Raw genomic sequence first — 25,028 nt, forward strand, 5'->3', positions numbered from 1 at the left:
TGTACTCTCTATAGGCAGTAGCTTCTCAAGTTAATATTAATTCATGTAATTTATATTCTATCTTCTTACTACTGTACAGATGTGGTCTAGATCTTTCCTTGACGTCCAATGTCTCACAATCCGTACTACTCTCCGCCGATACAAGCTTTAAGGATGCCTTGAACATCAGAATCGCTCTTTACAAAAGCGCCCCCAAATTGAGCCAAATCATCATCTGATAAACCTCTTCGTGCAGCGGCTGCTTCACCTAAAACCTCTTCATCACTTTTGTATGATTTTCTTACACCCCCGAGAAGAAGACCCATGATTGCGAAAGGAGCAGATGAAGGGTCCTCCACAATATCGTACGCAGTGAGAGCCACATTTCCGATATCTCCAATCAAAGTGGCAATTCTAGCAACATTGGCAATCCCATCAAACAGCGCCCCTCTACCTTCGCCAATAATGGGTACTACCATGAGGACTATACCCAAAATCTCGAGGATCAAATTCTTCTTGTCCTCCTCTTCTACTTCGGCACCAATTTCTTTAATGTTGTTCATCGAGTCGACGGCATTTTGGAGCATGAAGACTGGTGTACTAAGTGCTGTAATGATATCGGAATCATTTGCCTCGCTGACACCGAGCGTAAGCTCGAAATAAAGTGCCATAGCTACAGTTGTCAAAGCGGTAATATTGGGCATAGCTGCCTCTATAACTGTCTTAGGGTTTGTAACGACAATGTTAGACGCCGCAATCGGAACGTTGGTCTTCCGATGCGTTACTTTGACGCAGGAGCTGCCTCCACTGTTTCCTCCAGGGCCAATTGCCTGTGGAATGATTTGCAATGGCCCTTGCACGATAACGCAATCTGTCGGCCCTTCCCAATCCCCAAATGCAATCCAATCTTTTTCAATGCCTAGCTGGCTTGCGACCGCTGCGTAAAAGCCGTCAGAGTCAGTCAGTGTATACTCAAGATCTCAACTTTGTGAGGCACCGTTTTGTGATCTGATCTGAGAGCATGGAACTGTGGCAGACCCCGTGCCGCCTGCAATCCATCTGCGGTCAAAGAAGGCGTTTCCATTACCAAATCCAACATCCATAAAGTCACTGAGGGCAGGACCAACGCTGTCCTTGACCCACTGGACGTAGTAGCCAAACTTATCGTCAAAGCCTTTGACAGATGTGTTATACTCGTACTGTAGATTGCCAAGTGTCTCAAGTAGGATGCTTAACGTCCATCGGCTCCAGCACTGAGATGGGATTGACTGTGAAGCTGTAGCTGAGAGTAGATCATCAAGCGTGGTAGGCTTAGAACTAGCATCGCAGTATATAATATTTAGCGGGTCAGATACGTCATAGTAAGTATCGTCAGTGGCATTATAGTCAGGCCCCCAGCCATATTGATCCTCATTGTCGGCATCAAGACAAACTTCGATGGGACATTGGCCACGGTCACACGCAAAGCCACACAGGCCAAAATCGTCTCCATCTATCGAGATGGCATTGGCAGTTTCATTTGGTTGAAAAAGATCCAGGATTCCATTCTCTTCACATACACACAACGCGATAGGACAGAAACCGTGGGCGCACGTAAAGGTGCAGATCTCATTCCAGTCCCCGATTCCCGATCCTCCAGTACAGGCACTCGGCGTAAATGGTGACACGGCAGACGGAGTGATAGCAACCTTGACAGTTGAGCAATGCTCTGTGGGACAATAGCCGAGACCGCACGCAAAGCCGCAAAGTCCCCCAAAGGAATCATCTCCGACTGGGTATCCTACAACCCCAGTCCATTCTGGGAGCGTTGGTTGTTCTCCAAAGGCCGAACAAACACATGCTCCTCGTGGACAATAGCCATGTGCGCAAGTATAGTCACACAGCATCTCAAATTCACCATATCCAGTTCCATTGACACAGACAGTGTCACTCAACGAGGGAACTTGGACGGAAACGGAATTTTCGGACCATGCACTCTCAACAAATGCATTAAAATTATTGTACCCATTGGCACAGATTGTTGCAATTTCTCTCGAGCCAGAAAAGATTACCACTGTCTGGCCGCCACGGCTAATTTGAAGATCTACTATGCCGCTGAGACCATTAAAGTTGGCATACCCCATGTATAACCCGGCACCGCCTTCGGGCTCGTGATAAAGGATAATTCCGCTGGTCATACTGCCGATCTTGAAATTGAACTCATTATTGCCTTCGGCAAGAAGAGCGGTGAAGAAGACAGCATCTTGGAGCATCATTTCCGGCAAAAACTCTATCTGCAGCTGCGAAGCCGTGTTGACTGTGGTATTGTCCGGGGAGCAAACAGCTGCTGGGGACAGTCTATGCCAAACGACAACACCTTCTTTGGTAATAGTTGAGACGTTATTCTTGTACATATCGATCGCAAAGGGCAGAATATCACGCCAGCCATCATGTTGAAGCGCATAGTTGAAAGGCGCTTCGCCGATATCGAAAGCTGCCATGGCATTGTCGCGCAAAGGTCCTATGTGGTGTGACTCGCCGTAGTCATTCCATGAGATGATCTCAACAAATTCAGGCTGCCACCACATTGCTTGGATCCAGCGATCGGGCCAAATATGATCTCCACGCCAAAGCCAATTTTTGTTATAGCCAGGGAGATTAGTATAGAACCACGGTGAGACCGGCATCATATACGGTTTGCCGCCGAGATATTGATCATAAGAAGCATCGCCATACGTCATTATATCGTTTCCCCCAAGGCCAAGCATCCCAGCTGAATAAACCGTCAGCAACGCCATTAGCTTGCTCCATAGCCACCTTGGCTCCTAGAGAACTCCAATCAGGCATAAAAAAACAATTCGTCTGTTGTTTGATTTCAACCCAGTCTTCTGCATTGCCTGGGCCCTCGAAGGTCGAAACAAAGGGCAAGCCATTATGCCTGAAATAAGCCCCATGGGAGCTGTAGGTTGAGATGTAAGAAATCACCTGATCCATAGGCCAGGTACCGTTGCCGGCGTAGTCAAATGAGAAAAAGAGGTTGAACCCTGCACTATCGGCGGCTACAAAGGCCGCGGCCACGCCAGCACTGTTAACTGGATCATCATAGGCCATGTTGAGAGCAAAAGCATCGATGTGTGCCGCTTGGGCCAACGAGATATCACCACTCCAGTCCGCCGCCGTATAGTTTTGGGAGTTCGTCACCTAGTATTTGTTAGCGTAAGGCTCCTCTTGAAATAGCTTATCATACACGGTCTTACCATGAAATGAGCGAAGGCAGCCTTAGCCTGAGCGCAGACAACCCATTGTAGGGCAACTGCTGCAGGCAATAAGCATTTCATATTGGGCAGGTGGGAGACAACACAGCACTAGGGCGAAAATGAGTGACAAAAGTAGGTATTGATGATGGAAAGAAAACTATAGAATAATTACCAGACGAGATGCTGAATATAAAGGTTTTGGATTGTCGTGGGAGCTAAAGTCATAGTAAAAAATTCCTCTTGACAAGCCGCTGGGGGTGGTCTCATCACATCGACATTTCGCTTGTACTTTGAAAAGAAGTCCCGCTTGGGATATCATTTCCGAAATTGTCATGTTTCACCCACCACTTTTCCCATTCAAAATATGAACCTCAAATGAAAAGTATATAATTTGCCCGTACAGTGTTTTCCTGAGAGTTATCACTCATTAGGCAATCTATGAGCTGTGCAGTGTAGACAGGTCCACTAGCCAGGTGAAGGATCATTAAAAGTTGTGCTGACGGAAGCGGAAAGGCTATCCTACTACTAGTGCGGCGCAGTAAGTATGTCACTCTGAAGCTAGTTTCCTATATGATAGCAAAATACATGGGGGGAAAGACCCTGATTTACTCAGCGCCGAAGTTTCAAACTTACTGACCGCACAAGTACCTATGCTCTGTATTATGGGTCGGGGGAAAAAATCACTAGCGAAGATCTAGATTATAAGCTTTAAGCTAGTATAGGTATGATCTAATACAACTAAAGTGGATCTGTGGGCAGGGGCTAATCACAGGCAGGCGAGACCAGTCATAAGTACCAGTCATAAGTTGATTGCGGGGAATTCTCGGGTTGAACCGTTACAAGAGATACCAAAAGACAAGGTAGCTAGATCCACTATGTGGATCAGAGACTCTCTTCAGCAGATTGCCGTAGCGGGTAGCTACTGGGTTGAGACCAACATAGTAAGTAGTTCATCCGAAATGAACCAATACATAGCGAAAAGTAAAAACTTTTTTTTCAATCACCGAAGCTTCATCTGGAGCTAAAGCATCAAGCAATTCTTAGTCTACAGCAAATCCATGCAGTAAATCTCTTTCTAGGAATGATCACCGAGCGGCTACTCGAGAAAGCGCCGCATCATGGCCTCAATCACGCAGTATGTACATCGATCTCTTCAAGGTAAATGATTTTAGACTGGAGATTACTTCAATTCATTTATTTGGTACGAAAAGGTTCTTAATTTAGTAACATTTGGGCCATAACATAGTTTGCAAACCTTTAACTTTGGGTACTTTCGATTACCTAAGTAGGACTTCACTGGATTGAGGGCAAGTAAATCAATCAATCATTTATTTTTTTCGAATTGTGCCTCCATAATAAAAAATTTGATATTAATTAATGGAAGTAGCCATACAGCGCGCTCAGGTATGACTGCTTTACAATTTACATGAACTTTATCATCATGTCAAAGTACGAAGTGGTACCCAATCCAAGAAAATACAGTAGAAACATTCCCAATGAAATAGCGCGGATAGAAGACCTCTCCTCTTATACAAGGTTTCTGAGCACTGATTATGATCAGATCTAGCACACAGGGCGGTTGACTTGGTCTTTGGCCGACTTCCACAGGTCCAGAACAGTTCTGTGTACGATTGCTGGGCCTGTGTACTTAGGTCCATCCCTACCAGTAACGCCATAGTTGTCCACCCAAGCTATGAAATTTGTCGCCGATACTTCTTCCGACCCAAATTGTCTCATTATTAGCGCAGTGTTTCGCTCATCTCTGAAAGTGGCTGTCACATCGACTGCTTTAATCGTCTTGCCCGTGGCAGGATCTTCATTCGGATCAGGAACATCCACATACGTGACTGTTGTTCCTGGAAATGCAGCAGCGATGTCTCTCCCCAAATAGGAGAGGCGGAACTCTCTGCTGCGAATGGTAATGATGGAGTCGAGCAATTTATCCATCTGAGACATGATATCAGATATTTCACCAGCTTCCAGAGTCTTTCGAGCCCTAGTAACCACACCCGTAAGATCCTCGAGAAACTGGTTGTATGATGGTTCTTTTGTGATTTTCGTGCCGGGTCCAGTGTTTGTCGCAATCCCAACCCTGACCGTCCCACCATATCCTCCCCTCCAAATTGACATTGCCGTGCCATCTAGGTCTTCAGTGTCCAGCACGAGTGTAGATTGTGCTGGATTTTGGAAGGCCATGAGACTCACAAATTCTCTAAAGTTCAATTGTCCATTCATGGTAGTATCCTTTCCCTTGTTACCGTTGTTTCTCGCATTTATCTGATTGTTCCTAGTCAGCCATGGAAGAATGGCAGTCTGTTCCGATCCATCTAGCTTCCAGGCTAAATTATAGACATAATAGAACCAAATCTTCTCGTATGCACCCGAGATACTCTTGCTCGCTACTTGAGCCATCAAAAATGCCAACCAAACCGCGAGCCAGTGGAAGCGAAGCAGCATTTTGAAGAGTCTTGGACTTGGGCAAGACAATAAATCTTTGAGAGGGCGATTTTCCGAAAACCGCTGGACAGTTTATACTGCAGTCTGAGAATATGGTTAGAAGGATGTTATGAGACAGTATATACATGAACCCTAGGAAGAAGAAGACAACTCGAGAATCTTGGTTGCAGTGGGACGGTAATTTACTGGTAGCAGTTATAATTCTGGTTAAGGAGGTTATGTGCCAAATCAGACAATCTCTGTGAAATCTTTCGCGACTGATGAGTGCGGATGTATTGAAATCTATACTCATCATTCGGATTACTCTTGACAAGGGATATCACAGGAGAGCATGTCCCAAATGTCGAGTGGCATGTTCGAGTATTGTTTGGCAGTGCAAAAGGCATCGCCGCGGCTCATGGAAAAGCTGCACGTACATCTTTCTACTCTTGCAATGAGCAAGACCCGCACATCGATCACAACCGCGAGCATCAAAACGGGGCTGATATCCGGATTAGTGTCGGATAGGAAGCTTTTTGCACTAATTTAGATTAAACTTATTCTGAACCCTGGAAAACCTTGATTTCTGGATCTGTAGATCCACTCGACCTAGCGACAAGAGGCAGATGATAAGTGGTGGATCAATTATGGGGCTGGATCAAATGAGGTACTATGGATCATTTAAGCTTTCAGGGTTCGATTTACTTTAATTTACCGATGCAATGGTTCAGGAGCTTTGTCTTCTTTAGAGCACTGCATTAGTGTCTTCGGCCCATGGTCCTAGATTTTACCGTGAAGAGTGTTCTATCAAGATATTGCCTGAAGACCAAATCACTTTCCTCATTTGAATTAGTTCATTGAATTCTGAAAATCATTTTCACAGTTCTTGTGCTCTACACCATCACCGAAGATTGCAAATTAAGAAAAAAGCCTGCGGCACAGTTGCAGCTTAAATCAGTTCAGAAGCTACCGAGGTACTTGCAAGCGCTCGCGCTCCACTTGGATGTCAGATATCAGCCCATCTACAAGATAGTGATAAATGTCAGATATTTCCGATCACAAATTTAGTTAAGCAAGCATTAGCTTCTGTGGTCTATTCCAGTACCAGGTATCATTTGACCATCTATCCATAGGTTCGTCTTTTTCTACATCAACATACGTTGCATTGTTGATGTCCGGTTGTGGTGGAAAGACAAAAAAACCTGTGAGTCTGTGAGATTAGGCTCATCAATCTCTTGAAAACAAAAGCAGAGCGCAATATCATCTGCACTTCTCTTCGGGCCGACTTCTGAAGGGATTGAGTGCTCGTCTCCGCATCGTCAATAACATCACTTTTCCAAGCACGAGTATATGCAACCAGTCTAATGAGGTTACTGCCTTTTGCACAGCATTCTAGACTCACTCATGGGCGATGATGCATTGCTGACCATGGACTCGTCCTGATGAATCTGCCAGCACTAATTTGTTAGTACATTGGCTGATTCAACCCAGTCAATTGACGGATGTTGCGGCTTCTCACTATAATATTACCAGAATGCCTCGGAAGCCGACCTGGCCACGTCATGGGGCAAGATTGATGATACAACCCCATGATCAGGTCATGCATTCGAAGCAATCTCTGAGTAGTTGCCAGGAGGATTCTTCAGGTTGCACATACGAATCTATGGGCAAGTAATGTGCTCTTGCTCTAGCTAATATGAATATCTTGTTAACTCCACTGGTGAGTCAGGATGTCTCTCAAGCTAATCTGCTGATGCAGACATTGCGGAGATCTTGGCCGTGAACGAAGTTGACCAAGAGTTTCAAATGATAGGCATCGACTAGTTCAATACTGGAAATTAAACAATTGGCTAGGCAGTCTTCGACGGTACTTGCCTGCTCGCCATTGTCTTCAGGTATAATAAGAGGGCGAATACGTTCAGCGTGGGAAATTCTGTAGCTGAACTCACATGTCTTCGTTCATCTTGGATGGAGCCACCGATCTGAACAGGCTCCGCTAATTCGGCAATGCCGGTGACCCAATTAGCTAATGCGACGGTATAATCTTGATTGGATCTCTACTGTTGTTTGAATTGACACGCGTTGATGGGGGATATATATGGTGTGGCTGTTATCGTGTACGAAAAACAGTCGAATTCATTCAGGGTAACATCCTGGGTCTTTGGGAATACAGTTGTAATTATCGTTGTGGCCTCTCAAATATGCGCATTTTACGCATCCAGTATTTACAGCCACGCCAGATCCGATTGAAATCGGCGAGATTGAATCTCCTGTTGCTAGCCTACGTTCCGTGCAGAATGCTGCGTCTATATTAACCTCTGCGAGCTCATATGTAGCAGTAGACATTGTTCTTTTAGTGCTTATGCTTGGTACATGAAGCTTGATAGGACGGGTAGTTGAATGTGGCCTGATGTTTACTGGATGTTTTAATGTCTGTTCTCATTGAGAATCTACCCAAGTGAACCTGACTGTACACGGAGATTTTTTATGAGAGAAGAGATGTTGCACGTACCAAAAGTTATCAGGATGTCACTTTGCCTATTCTGTTTCGGTGGATTCAGTTTGAGCAGTGTCTGATAACTGATGCTTAGTGTTTGGAGCAGATAATTGAAGTTAGCGTAAAGTGAAATGAACGCAGCTCACAATAGCTCTGCGAGCATGTACAAATACTAAGGTACAATCGTGAGAAGATTCACACGGCTTTCGTGCGGTCGTGTAGGCGTGTAGGCGTGTAGGCGTGTAGGCGATGGAGATCTTTGTCTTTTCAATGGGTGATCAAATGATGCAACTGCCAATTTATCAAATGTAGAAGACAAGCGCTCAGATTGCATAGCACCAAAAAATAAAATGGGTCCTGTTATCTATCCGTTTGCACTTGCTTAGAACTAACTGCATACGAAGGTGCCATGCACCATGCGAGCATAGAGATTGGGTTTAGTGGGGTGGAGCGGTACCATAGGCGGCCTTAATTAAAGCAAGCTTTCAATATCGTACGCTAGCAAGGATTCATTCGAATAAGTCAGCAATACAAAAAGAAGTGTCTACCTCACTCGAAGGGAATACTTAAATCTTCATCTACACCCATCTATCTACTTTCAATCGCAATTCCGGGGATTTCAAGTAGATACCATAATGGATTCTGAAAAAATCTATTCTTCTGGCTTTTCAAACAATAGAGACGGCTTTCATCTCCCTTCGCACAATCATGGGGCTGCCTCTTTACAACAAAATTATCTAGACGCGATACGAGGGGAGTTTGTCCCGAAGAACTTTAACGAGCTCAGAATGACTTGTTCCATAATCCATGGGTTGCGCTATAATGAATCATTCGCCGAGTCTGAGTCAATGAAGGAAATCTGTGCTAAGAGCAGCAATAAAATCTTCGCCCGCGCTAGGAATGCACGCCTGATCATGAGCAATAAGATACCGCTCATGACTGATGTTGAAGAGAAGCCATATTGTATTTGGCATCCACATTTAGCGACTGTTGACACATATCGTGATTTAGCTCAGAGATATCCCGATATGAAGTATCATGTTGGTCGAGCATGTGCTGTTGGCGGCTATATCGACTTGTATCGCGAGCTAGATTTGCTTCCAGACATCTCCATTGCGGAAGAGGCATGGCATAATTCAGATTTTGCTGGTTCGAAAGAAATATTTGACTTCATTGTGTGCCAGCCGACGCGCTACGCCATCTTGGACGATTATACGCGCTCCCTGAATCTACAGGCTCCAAGGATAGCAATGGGCCTGAATGGTGATACAGCACTGCTATCATCATTGAATGTGACATTTGATGTTTGGAAAGAATGGGAGGAGGCGAGATCGCATTACTTCAATATTACGGAAGATTACGGTGTTGGCGAGACATCTTCAGCTCAGGCCCATGGTCATCCTCTGGCCCCTGAGCACGTATCTTTGCTGTACGATCCTCTTCCAATTCACCTCCCAACCACGAACAAAGATACATTAATACTTCATGCTGCTTACGAGGGCAATATTGATCGATACGCGCGCCTCCGACGTCCTGTCATGGTGAAGGGAGAGGCTGAGGCCATAGTCCGTGGCATCTATCATCATACGTCCTTTGCGCGGTGGTGTCATGGTCAGTTAGAGTCTGGATTCGCTGATAAAGGCGATTACTGGGATATAAAAAGAGCCACTTTAGCCCGCTTCATCATGGTCAATGACTTGTCCCGTATTACCTCCACTACAGAAACACCGGACATGGACCAGTCGATGCCATTCATGATCTGGTGGCCGTTAATTCCCCAGGAAGCAACACTGCGTGAGTTAGCACGCCGACGTCCCGATATGGGTCTGCAGGTTGCCATGGCGTGTATAGTTGCAGATTATCATGAGTTGTGGAGTGAGCTTACACCAGAGCCGCACGCACTGCTGTGGTACCAGGCGGCACAGCAAGAAGAAAATGGCGCTAACCTAAATAAGAACTTTTATGTTGAAGATCTAGAGCGTCGAGCCGCCGAGAAGTGTATAGACTTGCGAGCGCCCGCTTGGGACTGTTCCTATTTGTACGATTGTCTGACACGCGACAAGGAGCCAACAACCATCTTCCTACAGCCGCATATCCAGGTTCGGGGAAATGTTCCGGTAGATTATAACACCGGCAGTATCTACCCTGGCAGGGCACAGGCAAATATGGCGGAATGGGATTTATGCATTGCAGTGAGCGATGATCTTAGAGAACAGGCGAGAACGGAGAATGTCGATGATAATCTAAATGAAAATTGGGGTTGGCCTTATTCATGCTGGGAGGCACAGGCTTCTTATAACGGGGCATAGTAGGCGATGATGTTAGAAGAGAGTCGTGGGTTATGGACTACATGAAGTTTAAGTCGCCGTGTCCAAGCTGGGACGTGCTGTTTCCACTCGGAAGGATGATCGCTTCTTTGTGTTTTTAGTTGATGAAAATTCAGGTTTGCTAATACTTCCTTTGAAGCTGAATACAAGATGTACCGTAAAACCATCAGCCGATGTCTTTTTAACCAAATGTTGCTTTACTACTAATGGTGCAAATCTCAATTCCATTCCCTAAAAAATCTCAAGTAGTGAATCGGATCCTAATAACTTCCCACTTGCTAGAATGTTTCATTTTGTATTCTTTGTCGTAATCAAAATGTCGGAAAATAAGTTTGAGTGTGAACGCTGCTGATATAGATTGCAGCAGATGAGCAGATACCAATGATTACTGGAATGCTTACTCTCGGAAACCCAATGCTGTATGAGTTTGAAGAGAACAATATCGAACCAAAAATAAACATTGAGACTTCTGCTACTTGAAATATTAAGACTCTTAAACTCAATATTACTATACATGAGATTAGAAGAGCTAAGAAGTTTGTAACGGGTTGGCCAAGCTTTCATCTTGCCTCGCCGGAGAAATTTTGACGAATGCTTGAGTAGTCAGAATCCTTTCACTGAAGTAAAAAAGACTTGAATGGGAAATAATGTGAAGTTCCGTCATCATTGAACGAGCAAGAGGTCTTATAATCGAGGGTCTAACCCACGATATTGGAACGAGAAGGGCGGGCCCATTTCTTTAATATAACTGACTTGCTTACCTTAGCTCTTCAACACGTGAGCCTCTTCCCAAAGCTTCCTGTATGTCTAGGAGAATACTTGCTCTTCGAAATCAAGTCGTACAAGATCTTCACTTTCACTACCTATTTACCTCACTTGCTTATATATATGCCCTATACGGCCATTCGCCGTTGACCCTGATGGACCGGGCTCATTATACCTACTTAGCACCTATAAGCCTCGCGTCACCCATTGCGATCCTACCTTTTGCCTTTGCAGCCTTGACTAGGTTGCTATCAAGGTCCCCCATTCCACTTACACTCCAGGTGCTGACCGCTTCAGAACAATTTTGATTACGCTTTGGGCACATTATTTCGCAGGGGAAGAGCTATTCGATGTGATCAATCGTCACATTTATAACATTAGAAGTTATCAAGTATGTATGAATATACTGTATTCGAGTAAAGATGAAGATTCTATCCAACAAGAAAACGACTATGATTTTTGTAGAGCTTTTGCTGCTATGAGATCCTCTAGGATCCTGGGAGTCTTGGATTCCCCATCGGAGCCTAAGGCCTCGGGTCCCAGGCCCCTTTGTGTCGTAGAGCACTCCCGCTCTTAGGCATGGGCTTTAATATCTGAGTGCTACATGCCTCACCAGCTGATAAGTTGTTGCATGCAGCCTCATCAACAGAACCGTCACCGCAGTCACAGTACTCAGAACAAGAGCCATAATTGTATTTCCGTCAACTCTCCGCTAGAACTTTCTCAACAGAATGATATACTATGAGTGAATAAAAGCATTCAGCCAGTCAATTTCCGACTCCATGCTTGGCATTTACACCAACTACACCTCGCTTACATACCCTCGAGTACCACCCCCAATCCTTAGACAAATAGCATTTTGCAACAGTATAACCATCCTCCTCCTCCTGCCCTCACTCTTGGAAATTGATACTATTTCAATCCACTAAATACTCAGGTCATGGAGTTCTCGAAATCTCAGCGAGCTCGCCAGCTTCGTTTTTTTAGAGACTCGTCGTACACAAATGTACTTTACACTAATGATATGGCTTGGCAAAGTGTACTCTTAAGTTGCTGCGGCTTATTGTGTGAAACCATGCAAGGTGAAGATTGACAGTAAGCCCTCTCCACATGTGGATTATTTAACAGGAGTTGACCCCGCATTATTTCTTGGTATGAGTTTGTTCGAAGACTGGCTAGAGTGCTTTGTTTGACTACTGGATATGGTTTCAATATCTTTGGCTTATATGTACTTTCCATCTTTCTTTAGTTATCTCCGTAGAAACTAAATTTCAATGGCTATGAGTTAGATGTTAATTCAAATTCTCTCGGGTAATGACTTCAGGACTCAGGGAATGAGGTATTCAAGAATACTTAAGGTTATAAATTTGATATAACCGTCATTCACATCCTTAAGGAAAATAGAAAACTGGTACTTGAATGAAAGCCCCATCGCATATGGCATCTATAGAGGAAGTAACAATGACGTCGCAGTCAAAGGAATGAAACTAAGACGCAATCACTCATAAATGAAGACTTAAATACGCTGTAATACATAAGAACAAGATAGAAGATGAGAGGGTTTGAAGTACACATAATTCTACAGGTACAACGAAAAAAAACTTCACATTTCATGCTAGATCACCGGGCAATGACTTCCAATTTAATCAAGCTAGCCCGGAAGATCCGGATATTGTGATGAAAACCATTGAGCAGAAACAATTATGACAAAAAATTCTCAATTCAGATACATAACATATCATCAAATAGGAGAGTCGGAGGAATCAAGTAAATATAATACCTTCATTCCCCTCCGATATCTTACCCACCCTCCTCTCTCTCCTCTACCATCCTCCGAAGCGAGCCTGAGTATTGTAGCTACCCAATCATCACTTTACAATTGCAGATTGATACAGATCTTCTGCCGGTGAACATTCCAAGGAGATCCACTTGCTTTTACTTCAGAATTGTTTCTGACTTTAACTAAAGTCCTCTAATCAAGTTGATCTGCCAAAATAAAGACAAACTCAAGAAATCTTACCATAAAGCAGCCCCCCTCACTCCCCAGCTTCACTTCTCCTCTTCATTCTCTCTTAAGAACATCATTCCAAACTATAGCTCCAGCCCAAACATCTCTTAGCTCTCTGTATTCCCTTATCTCTTAGTGTAATTTAGAGCTCATTCTAAAAAGTCTAATATGTTGGATCTAACCCAGCTACTAAACAAGATACTTTCCCAACGCTCATATTCCAAAGTGCTATTACCTATAAAAACAGCTAGTCGATCAATTCTCACGCCATCTAAATCGTCATAAGCGACATCAGAATTTCGCATCAGAGTTACAATAATCTCGTCGCTGTGATGAATATCACGTGATACATATGATGACTCATCACAGCCTAGTTCAAGACTAGCTTGAACTAGACGTATATAAGAGATAAAGAGATCCCTTAAGGATCTCTTTCCTCTTTAGCTTTCTTATTCTAGTTATTTGACCTCTATGATATGCTCTAGTATGTGGTCGTGACAGTCGCATATCTGTTATCTTATCTATATCATATAAATCCGTTTCCCGCATTCTTGTCCCTATCATGATCCCGTCTTTCTCTTCTCTCTTTCTTGCTTCTTCATTTAATATAGAGTAATCTTGAGAAGTAAGTCACTGCATAGCCGCATCGTCATATCCTATGGTTCCATATTATTGTCGCATATCCGAATAAAGTTACTAAGGGGCATCGGTGTCTTGATTCATCCCCACATTCCGTCGTGCTTTTGCTCGTTTTCTCTTTCCTAAAACGTACATCTAGCAAATCTGCCTGATATGACCTCAAAAACACATCGAACAATCATCTATTCCATTCTTTTCCATTCCGTTCTGTTCTAATTCACTGCTTATGACGCAATTCCAAGATCCTCAAAAAGATCTTAACTTTAAGCTTGAATCTAGTATCAGATCGCCAGGGCTAATATGCACTATCATAAGAAAAATGGATTTTATTGTAATGGACATGGTTACCATTGGACCATCCATACCCCTTAGGGCTCTGGCGTCGAACCTATAATACAATATATGCCTATTCAGGCTAGCACCTTCCTCTTCATACCATACTAGAATGCACTATATTAGACTCCCAGCTTTAGACTAAACAAATTCAGAACCCCCCCAAACATGATCAAATTAGCCCAACCACACTATACTATCACCATCCTCTACATCACATCACATCATATCACACCCAAAAAACCAGGAAACACAGTCCAAACAAGATTCTGCACCTTGAATTATGTATATCTCAAACTAGGTACTTGCTAACTATTGTACTACTATCCTTCTATACCTAGGTACTTACCTATAAGCTGCACCTTAGCTTGTTCTGATGTTTAGAGGAGATGTATCCTAATAGATATTTTGAGATTCTGTTGTTTTTTGTATTGACATCCCCAGCACTATAACCTTACTACTCAATCAACAATAAATGAATACAGTTTCCAACAATCCGAACTGTAGTCCGATGCTTAGAGACTTTGACTTGTGAACAGATTAAATTATGAGGGAGAAAGCCGGAATACTAATCCAAAACTATTTCAGACGTTAAAACCCCTGTGATTATCAGATTATGATTCAAACTTTGAAAGCTCTGTTTGTACGCGATATACGAGTAGTCAATTTATATTTGCAACTACAAAACTTGAAGAAGGCAATATATAGTAAATCACATCATATTAAGAAGAAGACAAGCTTCATATCTGAGGTGGTAATGGTATATCATTTAATTTCTCTCTAAACTTTTCCGCTCCATTCCAACAACCAACGTTTGATCTTAACAGAGGTCTGCCCCCAGCCCCAGCCCCGCCCATCCCCAACCCGTTTTTCCCATCCTCATATGTCTATCAAGCATCAAGACACCAAAAATAAGACAATCATTAACATGGTAATAAAACATGATACATAATCATATGATTACCCAATCCTAAACGCCATTGTTCCCTAGCCCATGACCTTATGGTATTTAACACATGGTCTTGTAAGCTCTCTTCCACGCAGGCCACGAAGCCTTCTCAAGACGATCTTGTTCGATCAATGCAGGAGTATCAAGATCTCTCTTTCCTGTGTCCAAATCCATATCCATTACCTTCATGAATGGAGTTTTATACCAGATCTTATAAGGAATGTAAAACGCCAAGACAACTGGAGCCGCCAAATACGCGAGGAAGAAACTTTTCGCAATATCAGTTGGAGACATCGATGCATATCCAATTGGCCAAATAGCTGTCCAGAATTGTGCAACGAGTACGAGGCAATTAAGAATGAATCCGATCCATGAACCAATAATTCCGACTTGAGATGTGAAGGCTAATTCATCAAGGGTATGACCTTGTGCTTTCCATGCAGCGCGGAATCGGATGTGTGCGAGACAGATGGATCCCCATGTGAAGAGGGAGGAAAGACCGGAAAGAGAGTAAAGCCAGTTAAGAGCTGTGGCAGCAGTACTTGGTCCACCAGCTACGACGTAGCAGAGAAGACCGAAAACTGAAGCGAAAATGATCGAAAAGAGAGGACGTCCCTTGCGATCAATGTAGGCAAGAAACTTTGGGGCTTGACCTTGTTCTGCAAGAGCGGCAAGAGTACGCGAGGAACCGTAGATGGAGGAGTTTCCGACTGAAAGAACAGAGATGAGAATGACAACGTTCATGATTGAAGGAAGAACGTCAATTCTAGCATTGTTGATAGCGATAACGAATGGGGAGGCCTTAACATCAGTGGAACTTGTTCCCAAGAGTCTTCCATCTCCGTATGGTACAAGAACACTGACTAAGGTCAAGGCAACCATGTAGAAGAGACAAATACGCCAGAAAACTTGCTTAATAGCAGTTGGGAGAGTTTTACGTGGGTTGGCGGTTTCAGCTGCGGCCAAACCGACAAGCTCAGTACCAGCGAAAGAAAATGCAGCTGTGACAAATACAGAGCAAAGACCCTTGAAACCATTGTTAAAGGCACCAGATACAATCTGAACAGGATGTCCATCAGCGTCCTGGTTTGACGGACTGTCATAGCCAGCATACGTGGATGGGACGGTATTGGGATACCAATAACGATCTCCGATATATTCTCCGCCTCCGACTTGTCCTCCAGTGTTGAGAACAATACCAAGAATGATAAATCCAATAACTGCAGCGACCTTGATGATTGAGAAGACGAACTCGGCCTCTCCATAACCTTTGACACCAAAGAAGTTGATCGCAACGATAACCACGAAGAAAATCGTAACCCAAGCAGCCGCATTAGTGTTAGCTGCACCAGGCCAATATTCTAAAGTAATAGAAGCAGCGACGATTTCCAGAGGTAAGACGACAAGCCATTGAATAGCATAATTCCATCCCATTGCGAATCCCCAAGCAGGGTCGATGAATCGAGTAGAGTAAGCAGAGAAGGAACCAGAGACAGGGAAAACGACAGCCATTTCTCCCAATGCGTGAACAGTGCAGAACAACATTATACCGATGATACCATATGCGATGATGAGGGAAGCTGGACCACCACTTGACAAAGCAGCTCCAGATGTGACGAAAAGACCAGTACCTGTTGGTAGCACCTTTAGCATTTGCATTCACTGTTTTAAATCGATATCACAAAAGGTGTCTTGACATACCAATGGAACCACCAATTGCAATCATCTGCAAATGACGAGGTTTCAATTCTCTAGCCAAACCAGAATTGGCAGTAGCTTCAGCAGCAGCTCTGTGATCAAATCCCGAGACATGTGATTCGAGTCCATCGAGACCTCTTTGACTTGGCTTTGTTACAGCAGCATTAGGATCTCTCTTGAAGCTGTCGACTAATCTTGTTGACCAAGGTGCCTTTGTTTCTGCCATGTATGCCTCTCGGCTACCAGTATCAGTGGTAGTGAGAGGGGGATTACCCTTTTCGGAATTGTAATTTGGTTCCTCCATTATATCGAAACACGAGAGGTAACTGTGTCGAGTGCTATTTGATGTTGATATCCGAAGGTATCAATAATTAATTATAACAGTAAATGCGAAAAGGAAGACAAATGACTGCTCAACAACTTGAGTGCCCGACTCAAATAACCTTCTTAGGGTACTTTGTATTATGGTTGGTAAAGAAAAGGGAGGGAGAGTCGCAGTACAGTGGGATATGTAGCTTCTATATCACCTTTCTCGAGGGAACCCCAATTTAGTTGATCAGCAGAGGTTATACCTAGAAGAGAAAGTATGTTTACCGGAAAGATTTCCACTTGCAGCTTTCCCATGAATCCGCAATAAACCACGCCAAACCCCTTCACCCCTCCCACCCGATCTCCAGATATACCTATTCTGTCGGACCCAGTCAAAAAGTTAGTCCACCCAAGTTTCTTAGCAACCAATACTAAGATTTTAGCTATCTCTCAAGTCCTTGCTTTATTCAAGGATGATGTTTTTAGCCTCTCTTATTTCCATTGCTTCTCTAAGCTCGCTCATTCTCTTGCTTCTTGACAGGTTCCCTTTCGCTGCACATTGACTGACATGGAATTTTTATGACACAATGTCATCTCTAAACACGACTAAGATCTACCTCCACATTTTGCCACGTCGAATCAAACTTGAAAGATCTTCTAGGATTGAACCTTGCAGACTTCGAAAGGATTTAATTAATGCACAACGGTAAAGGCTTGGTTGGGATTATTGTGGGTATGGAGAAGAGGCCGCGTGAAATTCGGATATTAGTGCTCGTGATGTTAGAGATAAGAATGGCTGGATTTAAAATAAGTTGGACCGATTGGTTGACATGAGAAATATCATGTGATTAAAGCTAAAGTACATTATTTCCGTATGCAAGAGGATTCAAGGGTTGAAAGATCAAGGGTGGAAGGGATCAGCAGCCTTGAAGTCGTTCATCAGTGGTTCACAGGCGTTTGATGGCTTTAAGAGGCGTTCACCAAGGCGTTCAGGGAAGCCTGTTCGAGGGACGTTACATCCGATGTTGCCGGAAAGAATGAAGTATTTTATTGTTCGAAAACCTTCTTTGCAGATAGAAAGGCTTACATCAAACGTCATATGTGTATCATACTATTTAAACTACTGTGATATCAGCAGGCAAAATTGGATATTTTCCATTGGCTATACATCCGCACAGCACTCAAGCTAATCTCGTGATCAATAGTTCGTAACCTCATTCCAAGAATCCCCCTCTCCAAGCAAAATCCAACGGGCCAAGATTCATCTCGGCCTTCAATCCAGACTACTTGGAAGACCGACTACCAATGAATTTCCCCAGAAAGTCCACTTTTAATTACTCGATTAACCACTTGAGAACTAGCATCTTGGACCCAGAAAAACTAATTCTTGATAAGCTCTTGGTCTCTTAGGCACCATCAAAAGCAGCCACCCTCTCTCTTCTCAACCCGCCATTATCTATCAGTGGAGCTTCTTCGTCTCTTCCCCAACTCAAACCTCGTATCCACTCGAGCCACTTAACGGGCAAACACTGATAACAGACTGGATCAGCAATGCTCCCCACGCAGAATTCGGCGAGACCGACCTACATTATTATGCCTATCTAATCTATCAAACTTTATCGAAACAGCAGGGCCCTCATTGATATCAGATATCAACCCGCACAGATATTTAAGGAAACAATTTTGTAAATACCAAACCTCATCGCCTAACAATCCTAACAATCAACTATCGCATTTGCATGGATATGAAACGACGTCGAGATTTGACACCAACGCGCATTCTGTACCTCATTTTACAGTTGAAGAATTCTTCGAAGTCTTTCAATGAGAATTAAATACTGTAATGTCAAATAATGAGGCTTTACAATTTCATTGAAATCAATTTGAATTAATTATTGCTTTTCAGATTAAGAGGAGATGCTTTTAATCTCTATCAAAGACTCGAAAATCAAGCCCCTTCATTTCTCGCTTCTGATTGGCACTCAGACTTGTTTATCGGTGTTCTAATCTCTCTTAAATTTTGAAATCAACAATACACTAAATTCATTGGAAGACTTGACGAATGCGGATCCCTAATACCATCTCATAAATTATCAGGCTATCGGTGTTCTTGCAATTCACATATGTACTCCGTACAACTTCATATACAACTTCACTGATAAGACACCGACGATGATCATGATATTAACAATTCGGTGACGAATCCAACGGATGATTTCCTCTGCATAACGCCTCAACCGTAGTCTTCAGAGTCCATCACATAGAGCTGTTCCTGCCGTATGTATGCAAGTCATAAGCAATTTAATGTACAAAGCATAATTACTTTCTAAATTGCGCCTTATCCGAAGCCTCCCGAAACCACTGATAACGATTTCCGAGTATGGACGTTCCATCGGGTGGAGGTGACGTATCTAACTGTTTGAAATCCCACGTCGGGAATTCTTACCTGTTCGCCTCCCTAACCAACCTCTAACTATCATATCTCTAGCGGCGATAGACCCGGTCGACTAAAGTCATGAAATCGCTCCCTCCTCCAAATCATGAATCATACAATTCCCTAAACGCGCCCTCCCTCTCCATTAACTCCCCAAATTGTCCACTTTCTACCACCTCTCCCTTCCCCAACAATACAATGCGGTCAAAATCCGCAATTGTATCCAATCGATGCGCAACAGCCAGAATCGTACACCCCTCAAAGACCTCCCTAATAACCCTCTGCATCAATTTATCCGTTTCGCTATCCACACTGCTCGTCGCTTCATCCAACACAATAATTCTTCCTCCTCTTAGAATGGCTCTCGCTAGACAGAATAATTGCCGTTGGCCGTGTGAGAAGAATTCGGTATCAAGTTGCGCGTCTAATCCTCCTTTAGACGAAATAAGAGACCAGAGTTGTACTTTTTTCAGCGCGGAGATTATTTGAAGGTCAGTGTGAACATTATACGGATCGGCATTTGTGCGGATAGTACTGCGTAGGAAAAAGGGATCCTGAGGAACAGCATTCAAGCGTGCCCGTACTGTTTGTCGAGGGATTGCGCTAATATCTATACCATCAATAAGAATCGAACTTCCAGGATGAAGTTCCAACATGCGAAAGAGCGCTGCGATGAGAGAACTTTTACCACTTCCACTTCTACCACAGATTCCGATTTTCTCTCCAGGTTTTATAGAAAGGTTGAGATCATGGATTACAGGGACGGATGTCGAGGTGTAGGACGCTTTTACGTTTTTGAATTCGATGGCTCCGAATGCTGGCCAATTTTCTGGCACAGATTCGACTTCGGATGGTAAGTTCTCGCTTACAGTTGTTGCAGCGAAACTTTTGAGACGAGAGACTGCCCCAACGGCTGTCTCCATAAGGGTCCATTCCTTGATAATTAGAGTAAGTGATTGGTTGAAAGTCATAACGTTCAGCAGAGCAAGACCAACATAGCCCGGACTAATATCGGTGCGAAGTTTGACAATAAGCACCATGAGAATTACTGCAAGGGCTGTAACGAGAAGATCAAGGACAAGACCCAACCAGCGTTGAATACAGAATAGGAGGTAATAGGGCTTCTGAGATGTGTCTAAAAACGCAAGATTTTGCTCGCGAAACTTTTCGGTCCAACCGAAAGCTCGGATGGTAGTTAGACCACTAAGGGTTTCGATAAAATGGGAGTACAAAGGGGATTTTGCTTCGAGGTCTAAGAGACGCATTTGCCGAGATGTCCTGAGATAGAATTTTTGCAGCACTGTTTCCCGGTCAGCAATAATTAATATAAGAAGGTGTTTGTTGACTTGCCCCACACTGTTAGACCGATGACCGGAATAGTTGCAGCAAAATACCCCGCGGATAGAGACATTAGAATAGCTCCCATTGATGCTTGCACAATGGACAATGAGAGATCAACCAATGCATAGGGAAGGTCTCCGTCAATTATAGACATGTCTTGACTGAATCTGAGCCGAAGTTAGCAAGATTCCGATAATACAACCCAAGTACATACCTATTCGTAGTTGTCCCAGTGTCTGTGGCGGTGAAGAAAGAAAGAGGCGCTCCCATCACGGAATCCAACAATCTTTGGTGAAGGACTTTTGCACTTTTCGGCATCATATATAACATCAAATGGGAAATGCTTGCCACGAATCCAATCATGGCAATAGCAGATAGCATTCCATATATTCCAAGCCAGTATGGGTTTGCTTTATTACCTTCAACAGCGACAGCTCGAGTCCAGTAAGTTAAAGCAATTTCCGGTAATTTCGATGCTGCTCCAAATATCAAGACAAGAAGGAAAAAGACTCCAGTCGGTACCCATCCGATGGAGGCAAAATAATATTGGTATACTGAAGCATCCCCAGTTTGTCGATTCAAATCTGCTACTTCATTCGTGAGATCATCATTTTCGACAATTGCGAATGGACTTTGTTTCTGGGTCGTCGCCTTTGCATCAACTTCTTCAGAGTCACGTTCCTCTGATCTATGCCGAGCATCCAAATTCTCTACATAGCCGCCACTAGTCTTTAAGTAATCAAAGGTACCCTGTTCGATGATCTGGCTTGATTGATCCAATGCGATGATGTAATCTGAATATGCTAATCTGTGGACTGCATGAGTGACAAGAATTATAGTGGTTCCCATTTCTTGAAAGAGTCCTTGTTTTCCAAAAAGTCTTTTGAAAACTTGCTCTTCTGTTTCTGGATCAAGCCCAGAAAATACGTCGTCAAGAATGATAAACTCGTTTTTGGCGTAAACGGCTCTTGCAAGTGCTAGTCGTTGTTTTTGACCGCCGCTTAGTGAGATACCTCCACTTCCCACACGAGTAGCTGTGGTATCGTCAGTGCATTTGAATTCTCCAGTCTTGAGAAGACAGTAGAAGAGAAGTATTAAACCGCACTACTATATGACAAGGAAAAGCAAGACATTGAAAAGAGATAAAAATGGCATTAACTGAGAAGAGCTCACCACTTCCATTAGGCAAGATCGCGATGTCATGTTCCAAAGCGCAAGCTCGAACAACCTGATCATACCAAGGCGAGTCAAAGATTGATGGACCTAAAATGTTGTCTTGGATGGTCCCATTCTGAATCCATGGACTTTGTTCAACATACGCCGTTCTAGCGGTCTTGGCAAAGATGAAGCCCTTTGACGAAGGAGTTTCACCAAGTAATCCTTTGAGTAGAGTGCTCTTTCCGCAGCCTACCGGACCAATGATGAAAAGTGATTGAGAACATGGTAGGGTAAAGCTGAAGTCATTTATCACAGGAAGAGCGTCCTGACTCCAAGCAAAGCTAGCATTCTGGGCAATGATCATTGCTGAAGGATTAATCACAGTTGACATATCTTTCAACTCGATACCTTGACTCGAATCGCTGGTAGCGTCTGATGATTGAGATCCTACCAATGGCAAACGGTGGTCTTTTCGTGCATCCGATAACATGAAAGTTTGAATTCTTTCAAAACAAGCAACAGCAGAATTAATTTGAGGTATTGTCCTCACCAGGGTATTCATTGGGTCTGCCAAGAGGGCAATAAGAGATAGCGAGGTGTACGCTGTCGAGGTACTCAATGTACGACCGCTAACATTGGCTGAAATCACAAATACTGTGAATGTAACTAGCGGCGCTATGATACCAGTGCTGTTTGCTAGACCACAAGTTAGATGGAGGTTTCAGGTGATTGGCATAAAGCACTATACCTAGGAAAACACGACCACACAGAAGCCTTCTGAATAATTGAGAAAGGTATACTTCTTTCACACGAAGAGATTGAACCATGGTAGTGATAGAGTCGGTAAATCCTAACATTTTTACAGCCTGTGTAGCCTTTTAGCAAGTTATACACGAAGAGTAGTAAGAGAGCTGACCTTCATAGACCCTAGCATAGAAGTTGTTATATCGATGCGCGTTTGGATACCTCTGATCCAAATCTTTTGTGCGTTGCCCATCCAATTTGCCATAAGAAGAATGCCTGCTGTGCACAACAAGGCAATGGAGAAAGGAGCCAAGAAAGGCAAACCAAGTTGTCGATAAAGCAAATACATTGCGATGCCTAGTTCTATAGGAACAGCCCAAAGTTCGTGTATATTTGTGAATCCTTCACAAATTGTGCCTGTAAAAGAAAGTAAGCAATGTTTACAACATTTGAAAAAGATCTCTTACTTGTGTCATTTGCCATCAAAGTGACGGCAACCGATTCATCAAGAGCAGTAATACTCAAATCAACGGTTTTTCGCATATATCAAGCTTACTAATGAACCGCGTACAGCCGTGTTGAAACGATATGCCATGTGGTAATAGGCTCCATTAAAGACAGCCAAACCTAGGAAGACAAGGCCGAATGCTCCAGTCAAACTCCATCCTATACTATCAGGCTGGGTTTCGTCGTTCGCGAAACCAACGGTTCTTTCTAGTAAGAAAGGTTGTGCATATTTGAAACCAGTTGTGCAAAGTCGTGGTACAATCCCAAGAGCAAATGCTCCACGTGTGGCTTTCAAGGTTGACCAAAGCAAAGAATAAGATCCGGTTTGATTGCTTGCATCCCATGTGCTCCTTGCTCGGGAGTACAAGTAATGTGAGCTCATTTCCTCACCAATGGGATATAGGTCTTCGTTTTTTATAACCCGTTGGAAACCCGTGGTCATGAGGGTATTCAACCACCAAAAGAAGCTGCGACTATAAATACCACTAGTAGTCTCTGGTGATGCGTTTCGATATCTGTCAAGTAGAATGTGACGCTTTTCCACCGCTTCGGCGATGATGACCATAATTTTAACGCCAAGACCACTAGTGAATACTGCAGCAGTTGGATTATTTGCATGAACTAACCAAAGTGACCTTGCCCTCGCCATATCGAAAGGCAACGTGAGCAAAAGCCATACATTGATGAGAGCAGACGGCCTGACAGAGTGGAGATGCTCAATATGTGATAAAGCAAACAAGCCGAGGGCATCTACAAGTAGAAGAGCTGCAGCAGGTATTGTTGCACGTGTCTTCAATGTTGACGTTGTGGCATTCATAACTAAATAAGCCGTTTGCATGATTGTGAAAACTCCTAAGAACAGCTGTGGTAACATTAGTCTCCATATTATCTCGCTTGAAAAATCATACCATACCAATTTATTGCTATGCAAAAAGCTCGAACTAACTTTTCGAGGTTGACCACGAAGCATCCATATTCGAATCGGGAGTAAGAAAAGTAAGATGACTGACGGCACAATTGAGAGAATTACATCTTCGAATAGTGGAGTAAAGTCAAATCCCACAGACTTGGCTGAACCGAAGTCATTGACAGAGATATTAAGACTGGAAGTGTTACTTGACATGATTTCCAGTTCGTGATTGATGTTTAAAAGCACAATATTGAGGCGAACAAAAAGAGAGGAACATATATAAACGACTGCTTATCGAGGACCCTTGCAGATGGAAAGCTAGCCCATGGTATCCATGCCATGATGTGTCATCAGCCATGATCGGAGTTGAACACCGAAGTGGGAGAACAACAAGTAAGCTCTATTCCGATTCCGTGATTAAGAGTCATCTCGACATGAAGATTCGCAATGACAGCAGATCAATTTTTGATCTGATTCCGACTGACATTGTTGCCTAGGAAGAATCAATGTAAAGATATGCACGCCAAGATAATGGACATATATCATTATTCTCCTATTCGATCTCGCAAGCCCGAACATCACATCGTCGTCACTAAACGCGTGTTGACCGCTAAGAGCCGCGCAAACACATCGAGAGCCTCAGTGTTTCAAGGATGTGTACACCCGAAGAAACGGGCTTGACAAAGGACGACGCGTACCAAGCAAGCATTAGATTGACTTTTGAATCCAATAAAATCGAGAAGCTTTATAATTCCACG

The 25,028-nt window shown here is 43.5% G+C and overlaps 5 protein-coding genes across 5 annotated transcripts; 1 reads left to right on the forward strand and 4 right to left on the reverse strand.

The window, feature by feature from the left end:
• Positions 1 to 125: 125 nt before the first annotated feature.
• EAF02_011326 (uncharacterized protein) lies at positions 126 to 3,296 on the reverse strand (the record flags this gene model as incomplete). The annotated part of the gene is made up of 4 exons (XM_038907373.1): positions 126 to 916; positions 965 to 2,731; positions 2,814 to 3,159; positions 3,216 to 3,296. 4 exons carry the CDS (start codon positions 3,294 to 3,296, stop codon positions 126 to 128), a joined length of 2,985 nt encoding a protein of 994 aa, XP_038752853.1.
• Positions 3,297 to 4,778: 1,482 nt separating this feature from the next.
• EAF02_011327 (uncharacterized protein) lies at positions 4,779 to 5,672 on the reverse strand (the record flags this gene model as incomplete). The annotated part of the gene is made up of 1 exon (XM_038907374.1): positions 4,779 to 5,672. The coding sequence occupies one exon, from the start codon at positions 5,670 to 5,672 to the stop codon at positions 4,779 to 4,781; it is 894 nt and encodes a 297-aa protein (XP_038752854.1).
• Positions 5,673 to 8,783: 3,111 nt separating this feature from the next.
• EAF02_011328 (uncharacterized protein) lies at positions 8,784 to 10,457 on the forward strand (the record flags this gene model as incomplete). Its single annotated transcript, XM_038907375.1, has 1 exon — positions 8,784 to 10,457. The coding sequence occupies one exon, from the start codon at positions 8,784 to 8,786 to the stop codon at positions 10,455 to 10,457; it is 1,674 nt and encodes a 557-aa protein (XP_038752855.1).
• Positions 10,458 to 15,079: 4,622 nt separating this feature from the next.
• On the reverse strand, positions 15,080 to 17,515 carry EAF02_011329 (uncharacterized protein). Its single transcript, XM_038907376.1, has 2 exons — positions 16,871 to 17,515; positions 15,080 to 16,800 (listed from the first exon to the last, which is right to left on the reverse strand). The coding sequence occupies exons 1-2, from the start codon at positions 17,169 to 17,171 to the stop codon at positions 15,230 to 15,232; spliced, it is 1,872 nt and encodes a 623-aa protein (XP_038752856.1). The 5' UTR covers positions 17,172 to 17,515; the 3' UTR covers positions 15,080 to 15,229.
• Positions 17,516 to 18,310: 795 nt separating this feature from the next.
• On the reverse strand, positions 18,311 to 24,483 carry EAF02_011330 (uncharacterized protein; the record flags this gene model as incomplete). The annotated part of the gene is made up of 8 exons (XM_038907377.1): positions 18,311 to 20,910; positions 20,976 to 21,118; positions 21,166 to 21,985; positions 22,125 to 22,805; positions 22,858 to 22,975; positions 23,026 to 23,270; positions 23,418 to 24,222; positions 24,274 to 24,483. 8 exons carry the CDS (start codon positions 24,481 to 24,483, stop codon positions 19,715 to 19,717), a joined length of 4,218 nt encoding a protein of 1,405 aa, XP_038752857.1. The 3' UTR covers positions 18,311 to 19,714.
• Between the last annotated feature and the right edge of the window lie 545 nt (positions 24,484 to 25,028).

The sequence above is a fragment of the Botrytis sinoallii genome, assembly GCF_014898435.1.
Source record: "Botrytis sinoallii strain Bc 23 chromosome Unknown BSIN_031, whole genome shotgun sequence".
Classification (NCBI taxonomy): Eukaryota; Fungi; Ascomycota; class Leotiomycetes; order Helotiales; family Sclerotiniaceae; genus Botrytis; species Botrytis sinoallii.

Coding starts and splice junctions, on each gene's coding strand:
- EAF02_011329 (XM_038907376.1), bottom strand. CDS start 17,171: ATGGAGGAACCAAATTACAATTCCGAAAAGGGTAATCCCCCTCTCACT. Junction 16,801..16,870: donor TGCAATTGGTGGTTCCATTG/GTATGTCAAGAC, acceptor TGCTACCAACAG/GTACTGGTCTTTTCGTCACA.